At 39.3% G+C, this 26,218-nt stretch overlaps 1 protein-coding gene across 2 annotated transcripts; it reads right to left on the reverse strand.

The window, feature by feature from the left end:
• Nucleotides 1-285: 285 nt before the first annotated feature.
• Nucleotides 286-26,192, reverse strand: tmem201 (transmembrane protein 201). 2 transcript variants are annotated; one of them, XM_023991184.2, is made up of 11 exons: nucleotides 25,964-26,192; nucleotides 22,497-22,617; nucleotides 14,551-14,745; nucleotides 14,240-14,419; nucleotides 13,611-13,975; nucleotides 13,187-13,390; nucleotides 6,600-6,829; nucleotides 5,968-6,030; nucleotides 4,223-4,510; nucleotides 3,580-3,714; nucleotides 286-3,219 (listed from the first exon to the last, which is right to left on the reverse strand). In XM_023991184.2, exons 1-11 carry the CDS (start codon nucleotides 26,071-26,073, stop codon nucleotides 3,125-3,127), a joined length of 1,986 nt encoding a protein of 661 aa, XP_023846952.1. In that variant the 5' UTR covers nucleotides 26,074-26,192; the 3' UTR covers nucleotides 286-3,124. The 2 variants fall into 2 exon arrangements, with proteins under 2 accessions (XP_023846952.1, XP_023846953.1); XM_023991185.3 differs by lacking the exons at nucleotides 286-3,219; nucleotides 3,580-3,714; nucleotides 4,223-4,510; nucleotides 5,968-6,030; nucleotides 6,600-6,829 and having other exon boundaries at nucleotides 9,203-13,390.
• Between the last annotated feature and the right edge of the window lie 26 nt (nucleotides 26,193-26,218).

A 26,218-nucleotide genomic window follows, 5' to 3' on the forward strand; every position in this document is an offset into this window, starting at 1 on the left:
GTTGTCAAGCAGAAATACAGATTGATATATGAATTGATATACACCACATTAAAACTCAGCTAAGCAACAAGCAAATGCAGACCTAATTAGGTGAAAGCAATGGTAAGTATTCTGGAGTATTATTGTGATGTGCTTTTTCTCTACCACATGGGGGAGCACTTGTGGAAGATTAGAAAGCGGTATCAAGTAACCAAATTAAATGACAATTGATATTCAATTTCAGTAAATTGAGCTGATTCGCTTTTTCTTGGACTTCATCCTAAAACATGGATTTCTGTAAATGGGTCAACAGAGCACACCAAGTCAACATTTTATTAGACAAATAATTTATTGAAGTACAGAAATCCTAGGCATAACAGCAAAACAAGTCACACGGATTGATGTGTCGAGTCCTAATACTGACAATAGATAACTAAGTGAAATATTCAACCAGACATTGCATTGTTACTGTCACACTGTAAAATCAAACACATTAGTAAGTTAAAGTTACACCTTAAGATGTAAGATAATTGAATATTAGTCCATAGTTCCTTCTAAACTAAGAARAGGAAAAAAGGGCAAATATTAATCAACTTGACAGACTAAAATAACAAGGAACAGATGATATATGTAAAATTGTACATGTTTGTCATTTTAGACCAATAACTTTTATGCTATTCAAATAGTAACATTATTCAATGTCATTAAATTAAACATTGAGTGCAACCACATTTCCAAGATGAGGTGTTCATGACATGTCAACATCCTTTTTAAGCTTGGAGGCAGAATAAGTCTTTGTAAGGACTAGACACCTCAATCATGTAAACTATTTTTCTGACAAAAATATATATTCTTACAATTATATCAATATCAGTGCTTTTGGTTTATATATGAGAGCAGGACGAGCACGTTTCTGAGTTTAAGTCCAAACAAGCACTCCAAATGCTTTATTTTTGACTATGGCTTTATCACAGAACACAAATTACATTATACAGTATATTACATGATAAACACTTTTCCCTACAAACTTACAACACTACGCAATGCAGTTAGCCAGACGTGTATTTGTTTTTTCAGGAAGTGTTTTTCTACAGTCAAGATAACACAATTCAGTTATGGAGAATGAACAAGAAAAAAAACAGTCAAGCAAGTAAGTACCAAACCATTGTGATCTGCACAAATATAAAACATTCATTGCCAAGCACAGAACCTTTCATTACACAACATGGACGCACTTATTAGTCCTTAATTACAATAGTTATGATTTGAAAGTCAAGGTAGTGTTTATGCATTCTGTACTCTTAAAGGAGAGTCAATCAAGCTCTAAATCATATTAATACAAAATAACATAAGAAGAACCTACCAATCAAGTGTGCTCATTCGTAGTATAAAGATATAAAGCAAATGGACATTGCCTTTATAGAAAATCTACACCACCGCAATCCAATGGTATAGATATCATACATCCTTATCAAACTGTGTACTGTATCACCCCAGCCACAAATTGGCTCACAGTGGACAGAAAATATGAACATTTTCCATTCATTATTCCAACGAGTTATCATTAAGATATATAGGCCTAGTCCTTCAGTGAACACATTCTATGAGTTTCTCAAACTGATCCCATCACCATTCAAACCCAGTCTCGGACATTTTAGGAAACAAAAATGAGACGGGTGTATAATATGCTTGTATTAACAATACATGTCTATTGCACATTTCACAGCATGACCAAAGTGTAAAAAATAATAATAATAATTCCCTAAATAAATACAACAGTAACAAGCAATTGTAACTTTTTTCAATGTAAGAGTTACTTTAACATGCTCAGTTGTTCAAGTTGATACATTTTAAGGGAGTCAGATATTTATACCAGCAGGAACTACCTTAAATATTACATTACTAGGCCAGGTCATATTTCAGGGACAAGAGAGTACGTTTCAGTCAGTGTTGTGTGAATTAAGATTGCATTGTCTATGCGTAGCCTAACTCCTGACGAAAATAAATGAGGGTGGGGTAAAAATCGATACAGTAGTATCGCAATACTATTTTTGATGATATTGTATTTATTCTATGACTCCAAGTATCAATTTTAAAATGTATATATCATTAACATTATTTAAACTTCTCTAGCTTGTTAGTTATTCATCTTTTTAAATGGTGAACCAACATGTTTTCAGCACTTTTATTTCCATGACTGATCAAAACTCCTTTTCTCATGGCTCCTGTCCATCTGCAGCAGACATGTTGAGCAATATGTTTGGAACATCGACTCGCAATACATATAGAATTGAGAGTCGCAATACATATCGGCACCGAAGTATTGTGATAAWATCGTATCGTGAGGTCCCTGGCAATTCCCAGCCCTAGCTTGGACATATGGCAAGATGCATTTGCGAATGTCTTTGGCTGAGCTGCGAACACAAATAGCCAGAGGGGAAAGGATGACTCACCCTGTAATGCTGTCTGTTTTAGGACCATGTCGAGTGATGTCACAGGTTGTGAAGGAACCCCCCCCCCCGGTGGTCTACAAGCCAATGTTGCGGCTACGCAAGAGCCTAATGAGATCTGACCTGCCCGTAAGCTCACGCAAACATTCTTGGCACCCATTCCAAATGGGAAATTCAAATGTAGTTCCTGCAGACAATGCAACAGCACTACAAAAAAATGTTTTCACCCACATACAGGCTGAAAAGTTTCTGTTAGTGGTGTCATCTCCTCCCCTGTTCGTGTGGGAAAGCTTAAGTTGGACAAAATAATCCTTCCCAAATGGGACTAACAAATGTTGTTCCTGCAGACAATTAAAAACGAATACCTGAACACCACAGAAGCTCAATCAGGTAAGAACACCGGCTACCCAGTAGCAGTTCACTGTGTTGAAGCTAACCATCCTATCGCCTTCCTCAAATACATCATATCGAGCAGCTTACTTTAACAAGGAGGTAACATCGAGACCCTACTGCTACAGAGGGATGCCCACTGGATTTCTGATCTTAAAACGCTGATGAACATGTCTACTTAATAAACARATTCTGTCCACAGCTTATTAGCTTGCACATATCATACTCCCATTAAATTGTTGGGGGCATATTATTTATGCAACATTATTTATTTTTATACAGGTTGTGAAGGACCGAGGTGTGTCTCACCAGTTGCGATACAGGTAGAGGGAGGTGAAGAACAAGTTGGCACTCAGGCTCGCTAGGAGGATGCCCGGCCAAAGAGAGCGACCCAAGAGACCTGCAAACCACAACAGAGAAAACAAATGTCAGTGTGACCGACCTGGGTTCAAACCTGGGTTGCCTGTGTGCCACAAGTGTGTTATCTCTCTGAGCTAAAGCCTAGGCATTTTCTCAGGTAACTAGGAAGGCAGGCCTATAAGGCAAGGTTACTCGTCACAAGACCTTGGTTCCGAACCACCTTTAATTTATACATCTGATTTCATTGAAATGTAGATTGGGTAAATTTCCTTCCAATCTTTCTTATATTTGTCAACCATCATCCATAACCAACCAAGCAATTGAATAATGACAATCTCTTTGGTTAGATCTGATTATTAGACTTCTCTCTATTAGCTCATTACTAGATATCAGTGCTCACCTTTCCATCCGGGGGTGCTGTCCATGCCTCCTGTTGTGGTGTCCACCATACAGGCTGAGGAGCCTGAGGAGCTGCCCCGTCTCTTCTCACGCTCCTCTGAGATTACACTGCCCTCCTGCAGCAAGGAGCTCAAGTCTGGAATCACATCGCAGTGGAGCCATGCGTCAGTCAAACACACATGCACCCGAAGTCATTCCTTTCTCACAGCTTTGACATCGGACTATGTTAAGTGAGTCATCGCTGAACACATGAGATGAAATGGATAGATGCTAAAACCAGTAATTAACATAAAGCATAAAAATCTTGAGAATCAGTGTAATCCCAACTCCAAAACACATGTAAATATTAGCCTATACATTTGACCTTTATTATAACTTTGTTAAAATGTTTATTCTATACTACTGAGCCATTTACTTTATGTTTGTTGTCTTATATTTTATAATTTCTTATTATTGTTGCATTGGCGAGAATGAAACAGCAAGTAAGCATTTCATTGGATGGTGTATACCACGTGTATCCTACACATACGAATAAAAAAACTTGAAATATCACATTTAGGGTACGATCTTTGAATACAACCCCACATGTTCATGCTTAAAGAAAATACATTCATAAACGCATATCTACACCCAGTGGTTCGTACCATTACTACTGTGGTACGGGGATACGTCTGGCAGGTGGAAGCCTCCGCTGTGAAAAGGGGCGGGCTCTGCTGAGAAGTGGTGTGGCGGGGACGGGGTGGGTGGGGGCTGGTGCTCTGTGTCAGATGAGAAGAGGCGGAGTTTCTGTCCACTGATGTTGAGTCTTGCTGGGCTGATGAGGGGGCGGCGGTGGCGAGAGCTGGAGCTGGACGTGACTGAGCCGGCAACCGAGGGGGTCGGGGAGGGGCCTGGGGATGACGGACGGCTCCCAGACTTCAGGGAAAAATAATCTGCTCCAAAAGAAAAAAGGTGGAAGTTGTTTTAGTCAAATCTATGCAACAACTGCAAAACTCATTGTCCTGTTCTATGTTATTTATAGCAGATTTTAACATGTTACATCGAATGTTTTGCGAGACGATCAAAAAGATGCTAAAGCAGGGGGTTCCTGCTTTTTTATATATATATATATATATATATATAACGCCTCCATGCTGTGCCCTTTTGGCCCTGAGGCACAGTCATGCCTGCAGTAATAAAAAAAGGACAAATATTTGTTGAAATGTTTTTATGAATATCGCTAGCAACAACAGAAAATTGCATGCTTACAGTAGAAAATACAATATATTATTTGGTGTCAACTATCTCAACTCTAAAATTGAGCAAATTACACTAATTGGAGCAAAGTATACTGACTGGCGTTTCTAAAGCCTTGCTCACACTGCAGGCCWTTATGCTCAAATTAGTTTTGTTTTTCGAATCCGTTTTCGACCACTGACCGTCCAGACAGCAAGTTACAAGTGACCAAATCGGATGTGTGAGTGTTCAGGCTATGCTAGTTGTCATAGTAATGACGCGTGTGTGTGCAGTGGTATAGGCTGATCGGTGGTGGTGCTTGTGCTTCCTATCACTCAGTAGTTATGTAGCAAGCTAAGTTGACAACAGTGCCTGCGCCATGGACCGTTTCCCAGTTGCTTTGAATGTTCAAAATCATAGGGTAAGAACACTTAAAGCCTCAAAGGATAACATGATCCAACTTTCAAAATGAGTCCTTTTTGGCTAGTCACAGCAGTCAACTAGCTAGCTGTTTAGCGCTCTAGCACATTCACTCATTTGTTTGAAAACAATTAACAAGCTAGTTAGCTACCACGTGTTCTAGTCAAACTGTCAACAGAATAGCGAGAAAGCAACAAGATATGTTGAATAACAGTCTAAAAACCACTTGAGGACAAATACAAAATTGCAAATAAATAGGATTTGAGTCACTTCAAACTTCCATTGTGAACAAGGCTTTACATAGGCTTTGAAAAAGCACCTGTGAGTACCAGTCACAGCAAGTGCTACTGGCTGCTAGTACTGCTACTGGCTACTTGATTTAAGACATTCAATTTTGGCTAACACATTGCTCACCTTTGTTTACACAGCTGCTATTAGCAAAAATGTGTTTAGAGTAAGCCTATTAGTTAGAAAGGTATGTTAGAGTTTAAACTTCTTCTCCCAAGTATAATGTGGGGTCAAAATAAAAAACAATCTGACAAATCTATTATTTTAAAATGGTTATTACTTCTTCTTGCTATTATCATTCACCTGATTAGACAAAACTTTTTTGCTAACATATGGGTCACCGGTTTGCCTGGGTGGGGGTCTCTGTGCAAGAAAAGGTTACCTTAAATTGTTCTACTGCAAGAAAAAAAACAGGGAGAGTTGTAGATACTCTAAATTGCAACATTTATCCACTGCTCAATGTTACCTGAAGGTGGGGAGTCTTTGCACTGTGAAGGTGGCCTACTTCCACTGAACAGGTAGCCGGAATCTAAAATACATGAGCACACTATCAATTAGAACAGGGTTTCCCGAACTTGGTCCTGAGGGCTACCCCTGGGTGCACATTCTGTTTTTTGCTCTAGCACTTACACAGCTGATTCAAATAACCAACTCATCATCAAGCTTTGATTATCTGAATCAGCTTTGTAATGCTAGAGCAAAAAACAAGACGTGCACACAGGGGAGGGATCCAGGACCGAGTTTGGTAAACCCTGAATTAGAACATTTCCCGGGTCAAATAAACCTCCATGCAACATGCATACAAAACAATGCAAGTCATTCAGTGATCTCTGTAGCCATGTTTAAGAATTCTACTAGCTAGTTACCAATGTTGTGAAGCATGTAATAACCGCGCCACATAACCCTGTTACTGCCTTATGTCATTGTACTGTCCTCTTTATGGTATAACTAATTTGATAGTCAGCCAAGAAAGTACCATAGAAGTGCAAGCTACACAGATATGAACACCGGGTGGCGCTGAATCACAGTGCATAGAATGAAAGGCAGAACAGTCATGTACAGGACCCGAAAGACAACCTAAGGCGCCAGCCATCTTACCTGTTCTGGCGAGGGATGGGATGGTGCCGAGGTACAGGGCTCGGTTGAGGCGACCGGGCAGGGAAGAGGGAGAGGCTTTGCGTTCTCGGGGGCTCTTCTGTCGATTGATGAGCTGGGAGAGGTTTGGGGGTGGAGTGGGGATGAAGGTAGAGGAGGAGCCAGGGGAGATGGGAGAGAGCAGGGGAGCCTGGCCACCATACAGCGAGTCCACGGAGCTACCGGAAAGGTACCTGCAACAGAAGAAGAGCACAATCGATCCACCACTGAACTCGACACCTCTGCAGATAGCTATGCGAATTGAAAATCAGTAACAGGGTTTTCCTTCTGTTTTTTGTAAATACATTAATCAAAATGGAGAAGAGACTTTGCAGGTAGAGGTGGTTTGGGGGATTTTAATACAGCCAATATTGTTAACAATAGTGGTGACAATTCTAAATCAAATTCTCTGTATTGCCCTCCAGACAAGTATTTCTTAAAAGGCCCAGTAAAGTGAAAATTCAGTTTTTATATCATATTGTACAACTGATGAAACGAACACTGAAAGTGTGAAGACATGTGATCAGTGTTATTTCCTGAGATTGTATTTTCAACCAGCAACTACATAGGACCTTCTAATCAGCATGGTGACATCACCATGTGGTAAATTGGTTAATAGACCAAGAGTTCCACACCTCTGCCAATAACAGCTAGTTTTCCCCTCTCCACTCAGTCCACTCKCAGACAGTCCTAGAAGAATTGTTGCTTGAGAATCTTTTAGCTAAAAAGCTGTTTTCGCCCCTTTTTATTGTAAATGTATTACGTTAAGGTACTTAATTGTTACCCTAAAATGACTTAATGTCAAAATAAAAATGGCAGCCTTGTGCCTTTAGCCATTTTTAATACTGTGAAATCTATTGTGCTAGAAATGTGCTTTGTAAATACAATTAATATTACAAAAAAAATWATATTTGATTATTACTTTACAGATGTAATATTAATAATTGTATTTGTAAAGGTCCAACTAGTCAAATTYAAGGATAGCGCAAACAATTTCCGCAAAACAGAAACAGACCATTGAAAATGAGCTACAATGATACCTGCATTGCCTCCTGTAGATAAATTATAAAAAGGTGGGGGGGAGAAAAACCAATCGAGAAGGATCACATTGGATTTAACATTGGATTTAACAGTGGATTAAAGTTAGACCTTGCACCCATAGCTTTGTTTATGAATTTGAGTGGTTAGATTTCTCCAGCCGCATCCCTCAGCTGTTAACCAAAACACTTGCGGGATGACCACTGTTGTCTTAACTGCAGATTGCCACTTAGTAAGGGCAACTCGACATCATTAATGAAGGTAGGCCTATTAAATCCTGGTTGAGGTCGATGACAGTAATCCTTTGTCCGAAAATTGGTGACCTAGAGTATACCTCAATCCACCCTGCCAATACTTATTCAAGTGTACATTAAGGCAATGGTCAGACAAGATCAAACAACCCTTCTATCCAGCAGTGAATGTTAGACACGGGATACTGTGTATAGTGATGAAGCTATATGTAAATAGGAGCCATTGACAGTCTATCCCAGCTGTCTGACAAACATGAACCAGTTGACAGTGCCTGTTATACTAGTAGGCTAGTGGCAAACACAGAACAATTCATAAAAGATCTTTGTCAGGAGTACACACACAACTGCCACGTCCATTTAGTAGCTTACTTACATTCAGTACACAACATTTATTTAAGCAATATGGCACGAGGAGTGGTATATGGCCAATATACCACGGCTAAGGGCTGTTCTTATGCATGATACATGGCGGGGTGCCTGGATACAGCCCTTAGTCGAGGTATATTGGCCATAAACCACATACTTCTGAGGTATCATATTGCTATTATAAACTGGAAACCAACATTATTAGAGCAGTAAAAATGTATGTTTTGTCATACCTGTGGTATACAGTCTGATATACCACGGCTGTCAGCCAAATCAGCATTTCAGGGCACGAACCACCCAGTTTATAAATAGATCTAAACAATGTTATATAACATACAGTACACCAGCGTTTCCCAAACTCAGTCCTCGGGACCCCAAGGGGTGCATGTTTTGGTTTTTGATCGAACACTACACAGCTGATCAAAGCTTAATGATTAGTTCATTATTTGAATCAGCTGTGTAGTGCTAGGGCAAAAAACTAAACGTGCACCCCTTGGGGTCCAGAGGACAGCATTTGGGAAACACTGCAGTACACTATACCCCCTTCAAATCTAGGCTACTTGGCACTGACAGAATGTAGTGCTCTCTTCCTAAGCACATGAAAAAAAAGGAAGTAGGCTAGACTATAGTCGTTAAGGTGAAAACCACAGAAATGTATTTTGTAAAAGGTCAAAACACAGGATTAACAGTGACCGGAACATCAGACATCCTTTTCTGACAATTGCACCTGTTGAATGTCCACCGTTTGTCAGTGACCACTATGTGCAGGTGATTGCAAACACACAATAGCTACTTGCTACTTTTAGCTGTTTCTCTTTGCAGTGTGTCTGAGCTATAACATTCTTTTAAGGTAAGGGTTAAGAACAGGTCAGGCATTTTTCTCACAAAAGAATGGGATAAATAGAAAAGGCATAACATTTCAGTAATTTATTTAATTTGATTTACAGTGATCCAGCATACATGGTTTACTAATACAAAATGAACCCAATAGGCTATATGAAGGGTAGTGACAACCTACAATATTCAAGATGCAGTACCCAAGAGAACGTGTTTCAGTTGGAATATGCTGCAGTTTATTTTTTAGAATGGACGGAATAGCTTAAATAGTTGCTTTACCAAAAATATAGGAAATTCACATAAATGAGCATTGGATATTACATGAAAGCTTATATTGTATGTTTTGGAATACGCATTAATCCTTCCATACTCATAAATTAATGATAAGATAAAGTACCATAAATTATTTGGTGTATTTAAAGGGATAGTTCAGCCAAATTACATATTTATATTTTTGTTTCCTTACCTGTAAAGTAGTCTTTGGACAAGGAGAGGTAAGGAAACAAATGGATTACTTATTTATTTTGTAATTGGTCTGAACAATCGTTTTAATCTTGGGGAAAACGTCAATCTCCCTTCAGGGTACTGAATCTTTTAGTGTTCCAGCACTGCAACACATACACAGTATAAAAAGGTAAGCAAAAAATGCACTAAATTCACAACTAATTAGTTCTTACTATCACATTGTTAGCGGCGCACACAAATAATGGGCACAAATAGTTTTAAGTTTCATAACCTACAGTCGCCAATTTGGCATAAACTAAAATAACTATCACGTAATCCCTTGTTACTATGGTGAATAGAAACATGCATAACACACACATAAGTGACACTAAGAGACGTATGCTCACACCAGTTAAAAGAATAAGGTTAGGCAAAAAATGTTTGCTAAAAACATTGGTTGAGATAAACAATAGTTGTTAGTATCCATTAAATCAGGTATACTAGCATACTCATATGATGCAAAACATGAAGAGTCAAGTACGATTTCATAGGCAAATGCCAAACTACTAACAGAGGGAAATGTGCTAGAACCAGTTAAATACATTTGGCATTGTAACGCGTATTACATAAATATTAGCTACATACTCATATTTTTGCAGACTGAAAACTCTGTCAAAGCAATGTAACAATAATTGGACAGCATCTGTATCACAGAAATCCAGATTTTCACAACCGACTGTGGGTATTGTCTCAAGCTAGGTTTCCAGCCAATTAGCTAAATATTTAATGATATTCTAAAATCTGCAGAAAACAATATGCACGTGTTTCCATCAAACTGACTTACTGCACAAAATTAACTTTTGCYGTTAAATTCCCATGTACTGAATTWAAAAAATACAAGTTAAATGAGTTTCCATCTGATGGTTTTGTCAAAAACTGTTGCATTAAATAGCAAATGTGCCCACTATGGTCTTGACACATGCACTCTTGACAACAGCTGGCAGATACAGTGCTGGTAGGCTACCAACATGAGATTATTATGGATAAGAGACAGATTATTTGTCAAAACGGCAGCCAAGCATCGATGATTATGTCACCAGAATAACACGCTCGATATTTATTGGAAAGGAGAAGCTCATCACCATGCACTTTCACCACTCTGTGAAGTTCATCAGAATTGATTTAATCTGGAGCCTAATAAACTGCATGCAAACCGAGTCGTGGTGAGAGGACAACACATAGCGTAACGCCAAGTTTATATTCAATATGATGTGTTTTATATCAATATTTGTACAAAGGCGTTTCCACCGTCATTACTCTCATAATTTATTTGAACAAATAGTCTGTCGACATTTATAAAATAGTACCGGAATTTACTGTTTCCATCAGCCCGGTCGTGACTTTTTTCATGAGTCAGGTAATTCATCCAAAGGAAACGGTTAGATGGAAACCTGGTTACAGATGCTGTACTTGGTACATAAAACAACAAGTTGAGAATACAACACACAAGTTATGAGTTGGTGCAGTAATGTTACTCTCGAGTACAATCTACAGTCGTTCTTCACATCTATCATTTAAATAAAGTCATTTTTCACTCAAAAAAAGAAGATACACATGAATAGTTATAGCATGTTATGCGTAGCATTCCTACATCACCTTCTAAAGCTACATTAAACACAAAGTATCATCAAACCCAATATTAGTGCATGCTTGAGGGCTGGGGAGCTGTCAGTGGATTTTAATAGCCTACATATTGTAAATATGGTGCTGTGGATGAACACAAAATTAGGAGGGTAAAGTTGAGGCAGATAGCAGTATAGTTAGGCCTATTACTTTCTCTAAAATATGGATTAGCATATGCTTTACAAGAGGATATTGAATTCTACATCAGAACCTAACATGCAAAGACAGAAAGTTAGGGAGGATTGGCATCTCAAATTTCCTCTAAAGACTGCCACAAATTTACCACCCTGGGGGATAWTTTTTTTTTAAATACTTGTGTACACAGAATATGAAAAATACTTCAAAAAAAATCTTCAGGAGAGTACCCTGTACCTGGGGAAACTACATGTGAACTGTATACAGCTTTCACTTAATCATAAGCTTGTTTGTCTTCTTTATACAACTAGGCAAGACCTGTGCTACACAACAGTAGAGAAATACAGGTCAAAAGCAGTGGCACTTTTGAGTTTCAACACCAAGAGTAGTCAGTCTTTTTGGTATATTGGTAAAGATGTGTCAACAAAACCTTTCTTCACAACACCTACCCAACTGTCGTTTCATTCAAAACTTCAAGAATAAATTCAGTATGCCAGGAAAGCCAACCAACACCATTATATCAGTGTGGTCTTTATAGTTGCAAAACAAAAAGGGCAAAATATTTTAGGTAAAAAGCAGTGATGTAACAATATTTAGCCTCGCGTTTTAACAATGAGACACCTCGTCACCCAAGCTTATCACAGTGGCTAGATATCCATCATTATTGTGAAATAGGCTCGGTCAAACAAACCATACAGTTTTTACAGTGCAAAACTTGTTGTGATGAATTTCTGAATTCAGCACAACTGAACTTGATACTGATGTAGGGCACGGGCATTAAACATTAAAAAAGCTCATGTGAGATATCTTGTTGCAGGTGCATGGGAAAAATACAATAACTTCAAAGAGAAACCCACACATGGGACTTGGGCAAAAGACTATGGGCCCCATTTTACATGCGTAGTGCAGCCCAGGCAGTGAGCAAAGTATACTGGACGGCAAACAATCCTGGGTTTTGAATAATCTCCGCAACTAGAACACAAATATTGTGTGCATGCTGGCGAGCTACTCAATTTGATTCTGGGAACAGGTTTTCCCCCCCAATCTAAACTAACTAGTCCTCTGCCAAAGCCTGTCCCCAGACTCTCTCCTTCCAAAACGTTTATTAGTCCACCAAATACAAAACGTACAGCACACAACTGGAGGCATCGGACGATATTGTCAAACTACTTCGCCGGCTAGCAAGTGTTATAGAACTTTCAGATTAAAATCACTTTCCCACTACAATCACTACCCCAGGATTCGTCACAATATTCAGGTTTTGAAATAAAATGACTCACTCTTAGGCCTTCGATTAAATTTGATAGGCGTGGTTTGCCCAGTCAAAATGTTGTATTAGCCATCAGGGTTTTAAAAACAAGATTGAGGTTTGAGCCATGCTAATGTCAAAGAAAAAGGCAGCACCTCGATCTGTTCATATCTGTTACACAGACAAATGATTTCGATTTTCTAAGTTAAATATTTATTTTTTTCAAAAGTCCAAAAATACAGCTACAATTTAAGTGTTAGCTATGCTCCATGCTTAATGGAGTCCCTGTGTAGTTTAGATAGGGTTGTTGGTAAAATTACTTTTCAAATCAACAGGATAAATCAGAAAGCTGCATTAGACAACCAATGCCAAGTAAGAAATCTTCAGATTAGGCTAATAACATGAGTGTATCAATTAGTTGGTTAATATCAGCAAAGGCGGGAAAGTCATATGCGTTATAGAAACATATCCTATGTGTTCACAAGTGGGTCCTAGTGTATTCGGTGGGTCTTATAAGTACATTTAAGTGTCACTGTTCAGATTCTGACCTTCGACCTCTCGCTCTTCTCGGGCCCATGGATTTGCGTGTTGCCACAGCAGCGGCAAAGCCGACCAGGCAACATAAGGAGGTAGTGCCGAGTTTGACTGTATCCAGCCAGCTTGAGACATCAGCTTTCAGGTATCTCTCCACCAAGTACAGGCACAAGACCAGGAACCACAGGACAGAGGCCACGGCATCAATTCGCCTCAATCTGAAAAAAAAACAGGAACAAAGTATATAACTACTATCTGGATTTTTTTTTTTTAACAAAAAGGCACTTTTCAGGCCCTCTTGGACCTTCTCTTATTGCCCAAAAGGTCAAAATTAACAAAGATAATTTCAATTTAAGTAGCCAAAACTCCAGATTCAGGCAACAGTGCATACCCGGAATTGTTCGTCATAGAAACAATGAGCTAAGAGGAATTAATTACCTGACAGGTCCTCCTAGACAGACACCAGTGATACAGGTCAGCAGGCCAATGGAGACCACAGCCATCTGATGGTTCCTTCCATACTGCCAGACAAGCTTTGCATTCTCTACGGCCTCATTTGGAAGCAGCTCCAGCAGGTCTTGCAACACCTGTCCAGCCTCGCTGCTACCGTTTTTTGGAGTCGATTTGTTGGAGGGAGCAGGCTTTGGAGGGATGATCCCTCCGCTTAGTGTTTGGGGTGCACCAGCGGATGCAGTTTGGTCCCCAGAGCCATACAATGCTGTTGCAACTAGGAAGGCACAGGTGACAAACGCCATGACACGAAGCAATATCACTCCAACTGGTGTGCTGAAGGAGTAGGAGCTCTGTGAAAAAAAGTTTAGAGCGTAAGGATAGATGAAAATTCCTATACTGCCACATCTAGACCCCWTGTGAAGGTTAATAAAATGTGCACACCTATTTCTACAGAGTATTCAATTTATCCACTTAATTTCTTGCTGAAACTCATCAAAAAACCTGACAGTGGTAAATGCATTTCTATTTCTTAGAAGATCATTTTCTACTATAAGTATAGTGCTTATGCTTGCTCAACAGTCTTATCAGATGGACTTGTCTCCATTGAAAGTGACCTTTACGAATGCTTTGTCACAGTCTCTGCTGCGTCTGAGCTGGTGGCTGAAGAGCACAGCCCGGAGCTGGCGGTTCTGGTGCTTGATGTAATACTCCACGGCCGTCTGACAGGGTCTGCACAACTTGTAGGTCTGCTCCACGTGGTGCTTGTACACCTCAATCTCCTCATCATAGTTCTCCTAGGGTAGGGAAACCAAAATAGAATTGTTGTTTTTCTAATGACCACATTGGCTTTATACAAACTCACCGTGGATCACACACACTGCAGTTTTCCACAAATCAAACAGTAAAAATACATAATAATACATACATCTTCCCTTGGGATGAATGAGGCCAACTGCTTGATCTTGACAGACTGGTTGTTGTTGCATTTTTTGCACAACAGCATCTGACAGTTGACCCACTGCAGCGTCTTTGGTGTCTCAGGCAAGGGCACGCCGGCAGACACGCCATGGTTTAGATGCTCCGAGAATTGAGCAGGAATAGGTTTGTTGTAGTCGCCATTCTAGAAGAAGCAAGCAAGACAAGTACAAGGACCAAAGTGAGGCTCTGGGATTCTTGAAAGATGGGACCATTTTTGTTTTTTCTTAATATTAACAATATTGAAATATATATTTTTGAAATAAATCTTTTTATATACCTAAGTATCAGCTATCATCTCATGTAAAGGAACAATCTAATTAAAAGCTTTTTTCATTAAATGCACCTAACTGTATTCATGTCAACTCCGTCAGACACCATAAAAGGCATTTTATCATCATTGTCCAACAACTGTTTAAAGGCCTTGATTGTTTCATTCCAACATCACATTATTCAAATATTTTATGTAAATMTATTTTGTTTTATGCCACTGTATAATGCTCCAGGGGGGGCAATTTCATTAGCACTTTGGCATGTTTTTCTAGATTCAGAACATAAAACAAGATTTATAACGTAAAAATGATCCCTTATGTCTAGCACAGCAAATACTTCAATAAATGAAGCATATATTGCTGGACAATTATTAATATTCTGATTAAATGTTAATCATCTATTTTAAAGCGATGCTAGAACTGTTCTGTATAATTTCAGCCAGTAATTTTGAAAGTGGCACTCACAAACCAACCTCTCAATTAGGTAAGCTGTTTTAGCCTGAAGACTATTCTCCTGCTTTGGTATATTTCAGTCATTGCAAGTCCTGAAGAGCAGGAATGTGTGAAGGGTTTTGTCCCAGCCCAGCGTTAACACCTGATTGAAATAATCACTGTACATTATATCCGTAAATCTGAGGCCTCACGTTTAATCCCACAAATAAGGACCCTGTCTGGTGCCACCACAGTTATACATAGAGATCAATGATCAATGTAAACAATTTTACTCTGCGTTATACACCTCTGAATCTTCTCAAGACCCTTTGCTGATTGATTGATTCTTTAACGGGATGATATGACAACAGCCAGTGAAAGTGCAGGGCGCCAAATTCAAACAGAAATCTCATAATWAAAATTCCTCAAACATACATGTATTTTATACCATTTTAAAGGTAATCTTGTTAATCCCACCAAAGTGTCCGATTTCAAATAAGCTTTACAGCGAAAGCACCACAAACGATTACGTTAGGTCACTGTAAAATCACAGAAAAACACAGCTATTTTTCCAGCCAAAGACTGGAGTCACAAAAAGCAGAAAGAGATAAAAATTAATCACTAACCTTTGATGATCTTCATCAGATGACACTGATAGGACTTCATGTTACACAATACATATATGTTGTGTTCGATTAAGTTCATATTTATATCCAAAAACCTGTTTACATTGGCGCCATGTTCAGAAATGCCTCCAAAATATCCGGAGAAATTGCAGAGAGCCARGTCAAATAACATAAATACTCACCATAAACTTTGATGAAAGAAACATGTTTTACATAGAATTAAAGATACTTGTTCTTAATGCAACCGCTGTGTCAGATTTCAAAAACATTTACGGCAAAAGCACAATATTCAATAATCTGAGAACAGCGTTCAGCCACAAAAGGAAGCCATACAGTTACCCGCCAAATTGTGCAGTCAACAAAACTCATAAAAAGCATTGTAAATCTTCACTTAGCTTTGCTGATCTTCGTCGGAATGCACTCCCAGGACTCCCACAAGAAATGTTTGTATTGTTCGGTAATGTCCATCATTTATGTCCAAGTAGCTACTTTTGTTAGTGCGTTTAGTACACAAATCCAAACGCTCGTGCAGGTCCAGCCGAACGTGGGACAAWTTTTTTTTGAAGTTATATTACAGGTCAAAAAAACTTGTCAAACTAAGTATAGAATCAATCTTTAGGATGTTGTTATCATAAATATTCAATAARGTTCCAACCGGAMAATTCCTTTGAGTCTATAGAAGTAATGGAACGCAAGTCGATATCATGTGGAATGAGCGTGACCAGGACCTGGCTCTCTGCCAGACCACTGACTAATTCCCCTCTCATTCAGCCCCACATCACAGTAGAAGCTTCATTCAAGGTTCTACAGACTGTTGACATCTAGTGGAAGCCGTAGGAAGTGCAAACAGATCCATATCATACTGTGTTTTCAATAGGCGATGAGTTGAAAATCGACCAACCTCAGATATCCCACTTCCTGGTTGGATTTCTTCTCAGGTTTTTGCCTGCCATATGAGTTCTGTTATACTCACAGACATCATTCAAACAGTTTTAGAATCTTCAGAGTATTTTCTATCCAATACTAATATGCATATATTAGCAACTATGACTGAGGAGCAGGCCGTTTACTCTGGGCACCTCTGTGCACCTTTCATCCAAGCTACTCAATACTGCCCCTGCAGCCATAAGAAGTTAATGACTTARYGAACCCTTCTTTGGTGCCTTTAAAGACTCGATGGGAAAAGGATTTGGGTGAGGAACTTGGGGAAGACACCTGGGAATCTGTGCTGCACAGGATGCATTCGTCCTCTTTTAGCACTACACAGCATCATTCAATTCAAGGTGGGCCAAACTTGGAAGAATATTCTCAGATTTTGATCCTACCTGTGTCAGATGTAAAACAGAACCAGCCACACTGTTGCATATGTTTTGGGGCTGTCATAAACTGTCAGGTTTCTGGGAAATAATATTTAAATGTTTCTCTGATATATATGGACACTTATAGCTCCGTCTCCCCTCACAGCCCTTTTTGGTGTACTGCCCATAGGTACCCCCCTGTCAAGAATCCAGTTGGACACTGTTGCTTATACAACTCTTTTAGCTAGACGGCTAATAGTACAGAACTGGAAGATGGCAGCTCCCCCATCTTATAAATATTGGGTGAGAAATGTGATGAGTTCTCTGAAACTAGAAAAATGTTAATTCAATACACGTGGGAACCCCAAACTGTTTTATGAGGCTTGGGCTCCATTCCGGTCTTACTTTAAACAGTCCATCCTCTGATGGCATTCATATTAAAACAAAGTCTGTATTTGACTCCCCTGTGACTTAAGGGTTGAATGAGCATTTCTTCGTGGTTTTTTTTTTGGGGGGGGGGAATTAAGGTTGATGATGTGCTTATTGATTGTGTCCTGCGGATGCCTTGTTCGGTCAGAGACTAAAATGTGAGCTTGTTTTGCCCTGTTTTTTTTTTGGGGGGGGGGGGTTACATTTTCTTCACGCTTACATAAAATTATTATTTTCTTTTAAAGCATTGTAAAGTTATTTTTTGGTCCAGTGGATGGTCGGTCTGTGGCCATGACTGTGAGTGGTTGCATTTCTCCACCCCTATCCCTTGACTGTTTACAGGAACAATGGTGAGGTGTTTTCTGTACTACAGATTGCCCTTTAACCTTTGTAGCCTTCTGCCTGGTGTGTTTAACTTGTCTAAAGTACGGTATCTTTAAAGCTAATTATTAGTATTTTTTTTTTTATTGTATTTTTTCTAGTTGAGTATATTATTTATATTGTTTTGTCTTGTGTGTAAAACTGAATAAACAGAGTTAAAAAATAAATAATAATAATCACTGTAACAGACGATGATTTGTAATCAGTTATGAGCTGGGCTGTAACAAAAGCTTGCACACACTCCTGCCTACCAGATATGGAGTTGTCCAGCCTTTTTTGTTATTTTATTAGGATCCCATTAGCTGTAGCAAAAGCAGCAGCTACTCTTCCTGGGGTGCACACAAAACATGACATAATACAGACCATTAATAGACAACAGCTCAAGGACAGAACTACATAAAATCCCATAAAAAAAAAAATGTAATAAAACGTACACGTAGCCTACATATCAATACATACACAAACTATCTAGGTCAAATAGGGGAGAGGCGTTGTGCTGTGAGGTGTTTTATTTAAAAAATGTAAACCAGGTTTGCTGTTAATTTGAGCAATATGAGATGGAACGGAGTTCCATGCAATAATGGCTCTATATAGTACTGTACGCTTTCTTGAATTTGTTCTGGACTTGGGGACTGTGAAAAGACCCCTGATGGCATGTCTACGCAAATTATTTGGGATTTTCAACACACTGTTTCTTATAAAAAGAAGTGATGCAGTCAGTCTCTCCACAATTCTTAGCCAAGCGAGACTGGCATGCATTGCATGTATATCAGCCCTGTCATTACTTTGCCCTAAGTCATTACTCGGCACAATGGGTACAACTGATGGTATTGATCTATAACGCATGCTCCACTCTTTAGTTGAAGTTGAACTTGTGCCAAAGTGGCAGCTGCTAAGGGAGCAGTGGCAGACCAGACGACTGCAGCCAAGGCAGCACTGGTCCACACCTGTCGGGTGAGTAGTATTGGTTGGTACAGTATGTGCCTCCCTGCTGAAAAAACAGCATAGACCAGCCTAAATTTCAAGCTGGTCTGTCCAGCATGGTCTAGTGGGTTACGCTGACGATGCTGGTGACAAAGTTGGTCTAGCTCAGGGATGGGCAACTGACCCTTTGTAAGCCTGCGGATCAATTTCCACAAAAAAAACATTGGGTTCTCTCCACTTACTGTTGAGACTTAGAATACACAATGTGCAATTTTGAAATTTGGTTGTGCATTAAAAAAAAAGAATATTGTTATGTCAGTCACTGACAGTCAATCAAGCATCCCACATCAGCATTTTTTTTTTTAGATTGATAAGTTAGTCTAGCTAGCCAGCTAAACTGGTAGTAATCATGGTCTAATTACCACCCCGGGGGCACCCCAAAGATTTTGTTAGTCACTCACTCAGATATGGTATCATATGTTAAACTGCAAACATTTCTTTCCACCCTATGGTAAAATGCCTAGAATTGTGCAGAAAAACTGCATAATGGAGGATGTAGACATAGCTGCGTATAGGCACYGCTTCCTTATTTAAAGGTTGGTTATGTGTGCATTTGTTTCATTCTGCTGGAGTTGACATCAAAGCAACTATAAATTGTTGAAATTCATATACAAATATTGAACGCATTTAATGAGACAATTAAAAGATGTGCAACATGAAAACATTGTCCCAATTACATTGTGTAATTTTATGGCGGTCCCTAACCAGCCCCAGAGACAGGCTATTGCTATCCAATGTCAAACCAACTTCACCATGGTTGCACATCAACCAGCTGAAGCCAATTGGCAAATGAAGTTGGCTAGCTGGCTGAAGGAGAAGATCTGGTAAAATATGGTATGTTGCTAATATCATCTAGGTAGCTAGCCCCTTTGCAGACAATTAGCCTATTCATGGCAAAATCCAGTTTTTTGGGGGGGGTCAAAATAGGGCTTGGGTGGTGGACATGGAGTGGGAATGTCTGTGGGAATGGTCACTGGTGCGGTCGCCAACCAAAATTTTAGAGGCCCTCCTGTTTGCCGTAGTGATAATCAATGGGGGCCCCATGCCATGACAAAAATACCCCCAAATGCATCATTTTGGGCAGACTTGTGCGCACTGTGATAGAAGTGCTTTAGATTCGTCTTTAGAAACACTGGCATAAAAGTTGGTCTAATTTACTCAAGTCTAATTATGGCAACAACAAAAAACATTTTGGCTGGTAAAAAATCTGAGTGGCTGGAAGATGTTTAAATTATTATTATTTTATTTTTAACTACCTGCCCCAGTGACTGGTGGACCAAAAATATAGTTTCAGGCCCGATATACAGCGCATTCGGGAAGTATTCAGAGCCCTTGACCTTCTCTACATTTTGTTACTTTATTCCATTTTAGAATAAGACTGTAAAGTGTTTTTTCCCTTCAATCTACAAACAGTATCCCATAATGACAAAGCAAAAACAGGTTTGCAAGCGTTGCACAACTGTATTTGAGGAGTTTATTTCATTCTTCTCTGCAGTTCCTCTCCAAGTTGTAGAAACATCTTCAATGATGATCAATGGAAACAGGATGCACCTGAGCTCAATTTTGAGTCTCATAGCAAAAAGGGTCTGAATACTTATGTAAATAAGGTATGTTTTTTTATTTTGAATACATTTGCTAAAATGTCTAAAAACCTGTTTTTGTTTTGTCATTATGGGGTATTGTGTGTAGATTGACGAGGAATTGTTTTTATTTAATCCATTTTAGAATAAGTCAAAGGTCTGAATACTTTCCGAATGCAATGTAGGTCCATTATCTTTTCTACACACTTTACATCTGGTTTTAGTCATTTACACTGAAAATAAACAAAAAACAGCCCACCCAAGACTTTTGTATGCAGAAAAAACCCTTGATTGTAAATATCTGACTGCTACCACGATAGTAATATGTACAACACCAAAAGCATATAAATAAGCCAACAAAGTTAAATAGAATATGGAACTGTAGACGAAAATGTTCAATATATCTTTTGTTTTGGAACAAGGCAGCTAGTAGCTAGCTGACAGCAAAGGTGTTGGCTAGAGACGAAGTCCAAGAGCTTGCAGGGATTTATCTACTTTGTTGACAATTAGCATTTTCAAAACAGTAGCCGAATATATTGATGAATAAGATTGGAATCAGTTCCGTGTTTGACCGCTAGGTTTTATGACAACACAAGTACTCTATAGCTGACCCTGCTCATTCCTGAGCTTGAAATGTTGATCCTTTGCTCAGGACAAGGGCATTTCCTGGCAGAGAAACATGGAAATGAATTCTATGGAAAATTACAAAAACAAATCTTATCCCTTATAAATTTCACCTGAAGCTATTTTTTAGATCAAATAATACAAATGAAATGTCCTTGCCAGACAAGGATTGTCCTGACTTTCATGAATCCCTGAAATGTATATGGCATTATAGATAAGTGTGCAAGTACTATTCAGGACTCGACATTAACGCTTGTCCTCTTGTCCGGGACAATAAAATAAAAAATTGTCTGACAAGAAAAATAGATTTAAGTTGTCTGAATMGACAAGTAAAAAGAAAAATAATAATCACAAAATCAAACAATAACTCTGATCAGAATTGGATAAGAGGCCAACGTTGGAATAATATTAAAATCTATTTTTCATATACATAAATTTAAAAAGCCTACACGTCAAAGTGTAGGTGATTGGCTACAGCCTCATGTCCAAAACGATGCGGACATGAAACGCCAGAAAATGTTGCCAAACTTTAATGACTTAATTAGGCACCCCCCACCCCCAGGCTAAACGCCAGTCATGTTTGTCAAATATAATTAAGGATAATTGTTTCCCGCTAATTGCATTGTGCGCATTGTTGAGCTTATAATATGAAGAAATAAAACTAGATCAACATTTTAAGCTAAATGTCTGATCTGTTGCATCAGCCTCATTGCTTCTAAAAACATTTTAATGTGCAGTGGTATGAATTCTGGATCGGTCATCCCAGAGTCAGTTTTGAATCAGACATTTTTTATTGTCCCAGGGATGACGGCACACCTTTCATTTCAAGCCCMGAAGGGAATTATTTTATAAAAGACAAAAGTATTTGCTTGTAACTGTAACGTTGCAATACTTTAGAGGCTACCAAGAGGGGCCAACCATCCTCCAGCAGAGCCTTAAAGCGGCAGTGTTGTAACCTACATTTTTGTGTGTTTCTCTAATGGTAAAAAAAGATAGTAATGCATTTATTTTGTGTCATACATTGATGTCAAAAAGGTGTTCAAGATTTCTGGATAAGTGACTTGGGTAAAAAAACACGACCCCAAAATGTCTGTCCTACTTGTCCATAGGACAAGTGGCTAAAAAAATGTAGTCAAGCCCGGCTACTGATTTGACAAAACAAGATCCATCATGTTGACACGGTCCACCATCTATGACACGCAACAATCAGCTGCATTGACAATCAGTAGTGTGGATTTAATTGTGTGTGCAGTAAGATGAATTGCAGTACCTCCTGGAAGCCGTTGTACTGCTCGCAGTTGGGGCAGTCCCAGCAGTTTCTGTTTCCATATGGGACCACTGAGTCCTGGTTGCAGAACCAGCAATTCACATTGACATGTGTGGGTTTCTTTCTGTATAGGGAAGAGAATTGTTTAACTTTAGACACACTGTCTAAAGGTGACATTGCTGATCCAGGTAAAGAGCTAGATGCAGAGTTGTGGACTCGAGTCACACATTTGATGACTTGAGACTCAACTTGATAGAAATTAAAATGGCTTGGAGCGTAAAGACTCGGACCTCGACTTGAGACTGATTACWTGAAATTCTGTCTAGGTTCTCCGTGCATTACTCTCCACCCAGCCAGAGACAGTAGACGCAGCACCGCCTTTGCAAAAAAAAGTTGGCTAGTGAAACGCACACTCGGCCCTCTGATTGGAGAGGTCGGGTAAGCTAGCAAATAGACTGCTGATTTGCTGTACTGCTAAAGAATCGGGTGCAGCGCAAACYTCAAATTGTAGGGCGAGAGGATGGCCATAAATAGGAAGCTCCACAAACAAACTGGTGATCAATAATATTAACTGTTTATTTTGCAAACTCAACAGCAATTGAGCACCAAGCAACAATTACTAGCGTAGGCCTACTGGTCATTTAGCAGGCTATGTCAAAATTGTTGAAATGTATWCATTTACTTATGAAGATTGCATTTGGAATTTGTTCAAATTAATTACTGTAGGCGTATCTCTCCACTTGTGATCGCCAAACTCCCGCCAGTGGAGGAGAGTGCTTTGTTCTCTTGTTGAAATGTTTGACATTGCTTTCACACATTTAAATGCATGTGGCAAATCTATATTCCATCTAAACCTATAATAATTGCTGGTGTTTCATCATTCCATCCACATACCTTGTCATGGCATTCTTGGTTCAATAGAAAACTGAATATCCAATATAAAACGTTTTAACTATTGAACCAAGCATGCCATYAAACAAACACTTTATTCAGATTTCAATCTTAAAACAAAAAAAGGATGTGGATTGTTCTCCAACCTCCCGATTCAGAATATACCATTTTCATGGCATGCTTGGTTCAATAGCTAGTATTGGTGAGCAAATGTCTCAAATTGAGACCGCACAGACAGGTAGAGTATGTTAAGTTTGAATGTAATTGTACGAAACCTTCTGGATTGTAAGGAACATTTACACGATTTTGCAGTCATTCGTTTGAGGCTGTAGATACTAGGGGTGAAACAGTACGTGTATTCGCATTGAACCGTTCGGTACAGGGTCCACGGTGCAGTACGCACTGTGAACCGAACATTACTTTAATCATATATTATAGCTAGGAAAATATATACATATATCATTGTAAAGAAAGTATTGCATAAACCAATGGCGTGTAAATTAACATGGGAAAACTATCCACATAGTAATTAGGTTGTATTAAAAAAAAATGTAAAGAGTTGTTTCGTTTCGTAGCTGTATGCAGCTCCGCTCATTAGTTATTTCACTCCAGCGAGAACAGAGCTGAGAGACCGTTGTAGCAGCAATTAGCTGATGAAGGAATTAGCAGTTAGCTAAATGCAAAGGAGCAACATGGCAAGCCAGAACTAGAAGAGGCCCTGGTATCATTCAGGTCTGCCGTCTGGGAACATTTCGGTTTCCCTGTAAACTATAACGGGGATTGCCAGCGAGTGGTGGATAAAATTTCTACATCATGTAGGCTCTGTTCATTGCCGATAGACTATTCGAGTGGCAATACGAGTTACATGACAACTCATTTGCGCCGCAATCACCCCAAAGTGCAAATTGGTGGGACTACGCAAAACAAAATCGAACGCCAACCACCTCTTCCCACAGCCTTCAGGCAACAATATGCGGCTGACTACAGTAGGGCTAAAAAAATCTACGCAGCGATAGCAAAATTCATAGCGGCAAATATGAGACCTTTCTCTGTAGTAGAATACGGGGTTCAGAAATAMGTTTAAACATGTTTAAAATAAAGAACAACTTGAGAGCGAGTTGTCAGAAACGCTSTCTGTTTCTCTACCAGACAGTTGGACTACTTGATCTACAGAGCGGATTCGACCATATTAAATGACCTATGGCTCGTATTTCTGTGTGTTATGTTATAATTAAGTCTATGATTTGATAGAGCAGTCTGKCTGCGCGGTGGTAGGCAGCAGCAGGCTCGTAAGCATTCATTCAAACAGCACTTTCGTGCGTTTGCCAGCAGCTCTTCGCAATGCTTCAAGCATTGCGCTGTTTATGACTTCAAGCCTATCAACTCCCGAGATTAAGCTGGTGTAACCGATGTGAAATGGCTAGCTAGTTAGCGGGGTGCGCGCTAATAGCGTTTCAAATGTCACTCGCTCTGAGACTTGGAGTAGTTGTTCCCCTTGCTCTGCATGGGTAACGCTGCTTCGAGGGTGGCTGTTGTCGATGTGTTCCTGGTTCGAGCCCAGGTAGGAGCGAGGAGAGGGACGGAAGCTATACTGTTACACTGGTAATACTAAAGTGCCTATAAGAACATCCAATAGTCAAAGGTATATGAAATATAAATCGTATAGAGAAATAGTCCTATAATAACTACAACCTAAAACTTCTTACCTGGGAATATTGAAGACTCATGTTAAAAGGAACCATCACCTTTCACATGTTCTGAGCAAGGAACTTAAACGTTAGCTTTCTTACATGGCACATATTGCACTTTTACTTTCTTCTCCAACACTGTTTTTGCATTATTTAAACCAAATTGAACATGTTTCATTATTTATTTGAGGCTAAATTGATTTGATTTATGTATTATATTAAGATAAAATAAGTGTTCATGGTGGAAGACCAAAGAGTTAATATACCCTCATGTTGCCATGTTAGATAGGCGCTACCTGGCTGTGCCTGGGACCTCTGTCCCAAGCGAGAGGGTATTCTCCACAGCGGCTGACATTGTCACAGCAAGCCGATATGTGCTCACTGCAGATAATGTGGCTAAACTTGAAAATCGGATTATTATTTTTTTCTTCAAGGCACTGCAATGTGACTTAATTTTGAAACCGTAACACCACTGTATCGTACCGAACCGTGAGTTTTGTYAACCGTTTCACCACTAGTAGATACCAATTGATTGTATTATAGCCTAATTAAAATCAGACTAGGTTATGGCTAGCGAACTACCCGGTGTTAAAATAAATGAAACGTGATACATTCGAAGCGGACATCCTGTAATGTTACTAATTTACTAGTCAAAGGCGCGCGCGGGGGCCCACTCACCACGGACAATGTTAGTTAGCTAGCAGCTATCTAGTTGGTTCATTACCAGTTGACAGGCGATTTGCAGGAATATTATTTGGTCATAGGATCTTATATTAATCGTTTTAGATGGCTGCAACTAATGTTAGTAGTGTATGATTACGTGTTAGTTGGCTCATTAGCTGCGTGAAATATGATAAGCAAACATGACAGACTAGCTAGTTTACTGCATACCTTGTTGCAATTTTGTAAATCAGAGCTCCCCCAGCCATAAAGACCGTTGCTCCGGCTCCTCCGTACATGACTTGAGGATATTCCAAGATCAGCTGGTTGAACGCCTCCATTTATTCCCAGTYTTTGGCAGTTATCTAAAACAGAAGTGTATGGCAGCTAGTGTTTATATTTCTAGACATGTATCGAGCATGCACGAGGCAAACTCCGAATTGACCTCTTTCAGAGAGGAAAGAGGCCCCGCCTCTTCTTCGTCTT

Source organism: Salvelinus sp. IW2-2015, linkage group LG7, assembly GCF_002910315.2.
Source record: "Salvelinus sp. IW2-2015 linkage group LG7, ASM291031v2, whole genome shotgun sequence".
Classification (NCBI taxonomy): Eukaryota; Metazoa; Chordata; class Actinopteri; order Salmoniformes; family Salmonidae; genus Salvelinus; species Salvelinus sp. IW2-2015.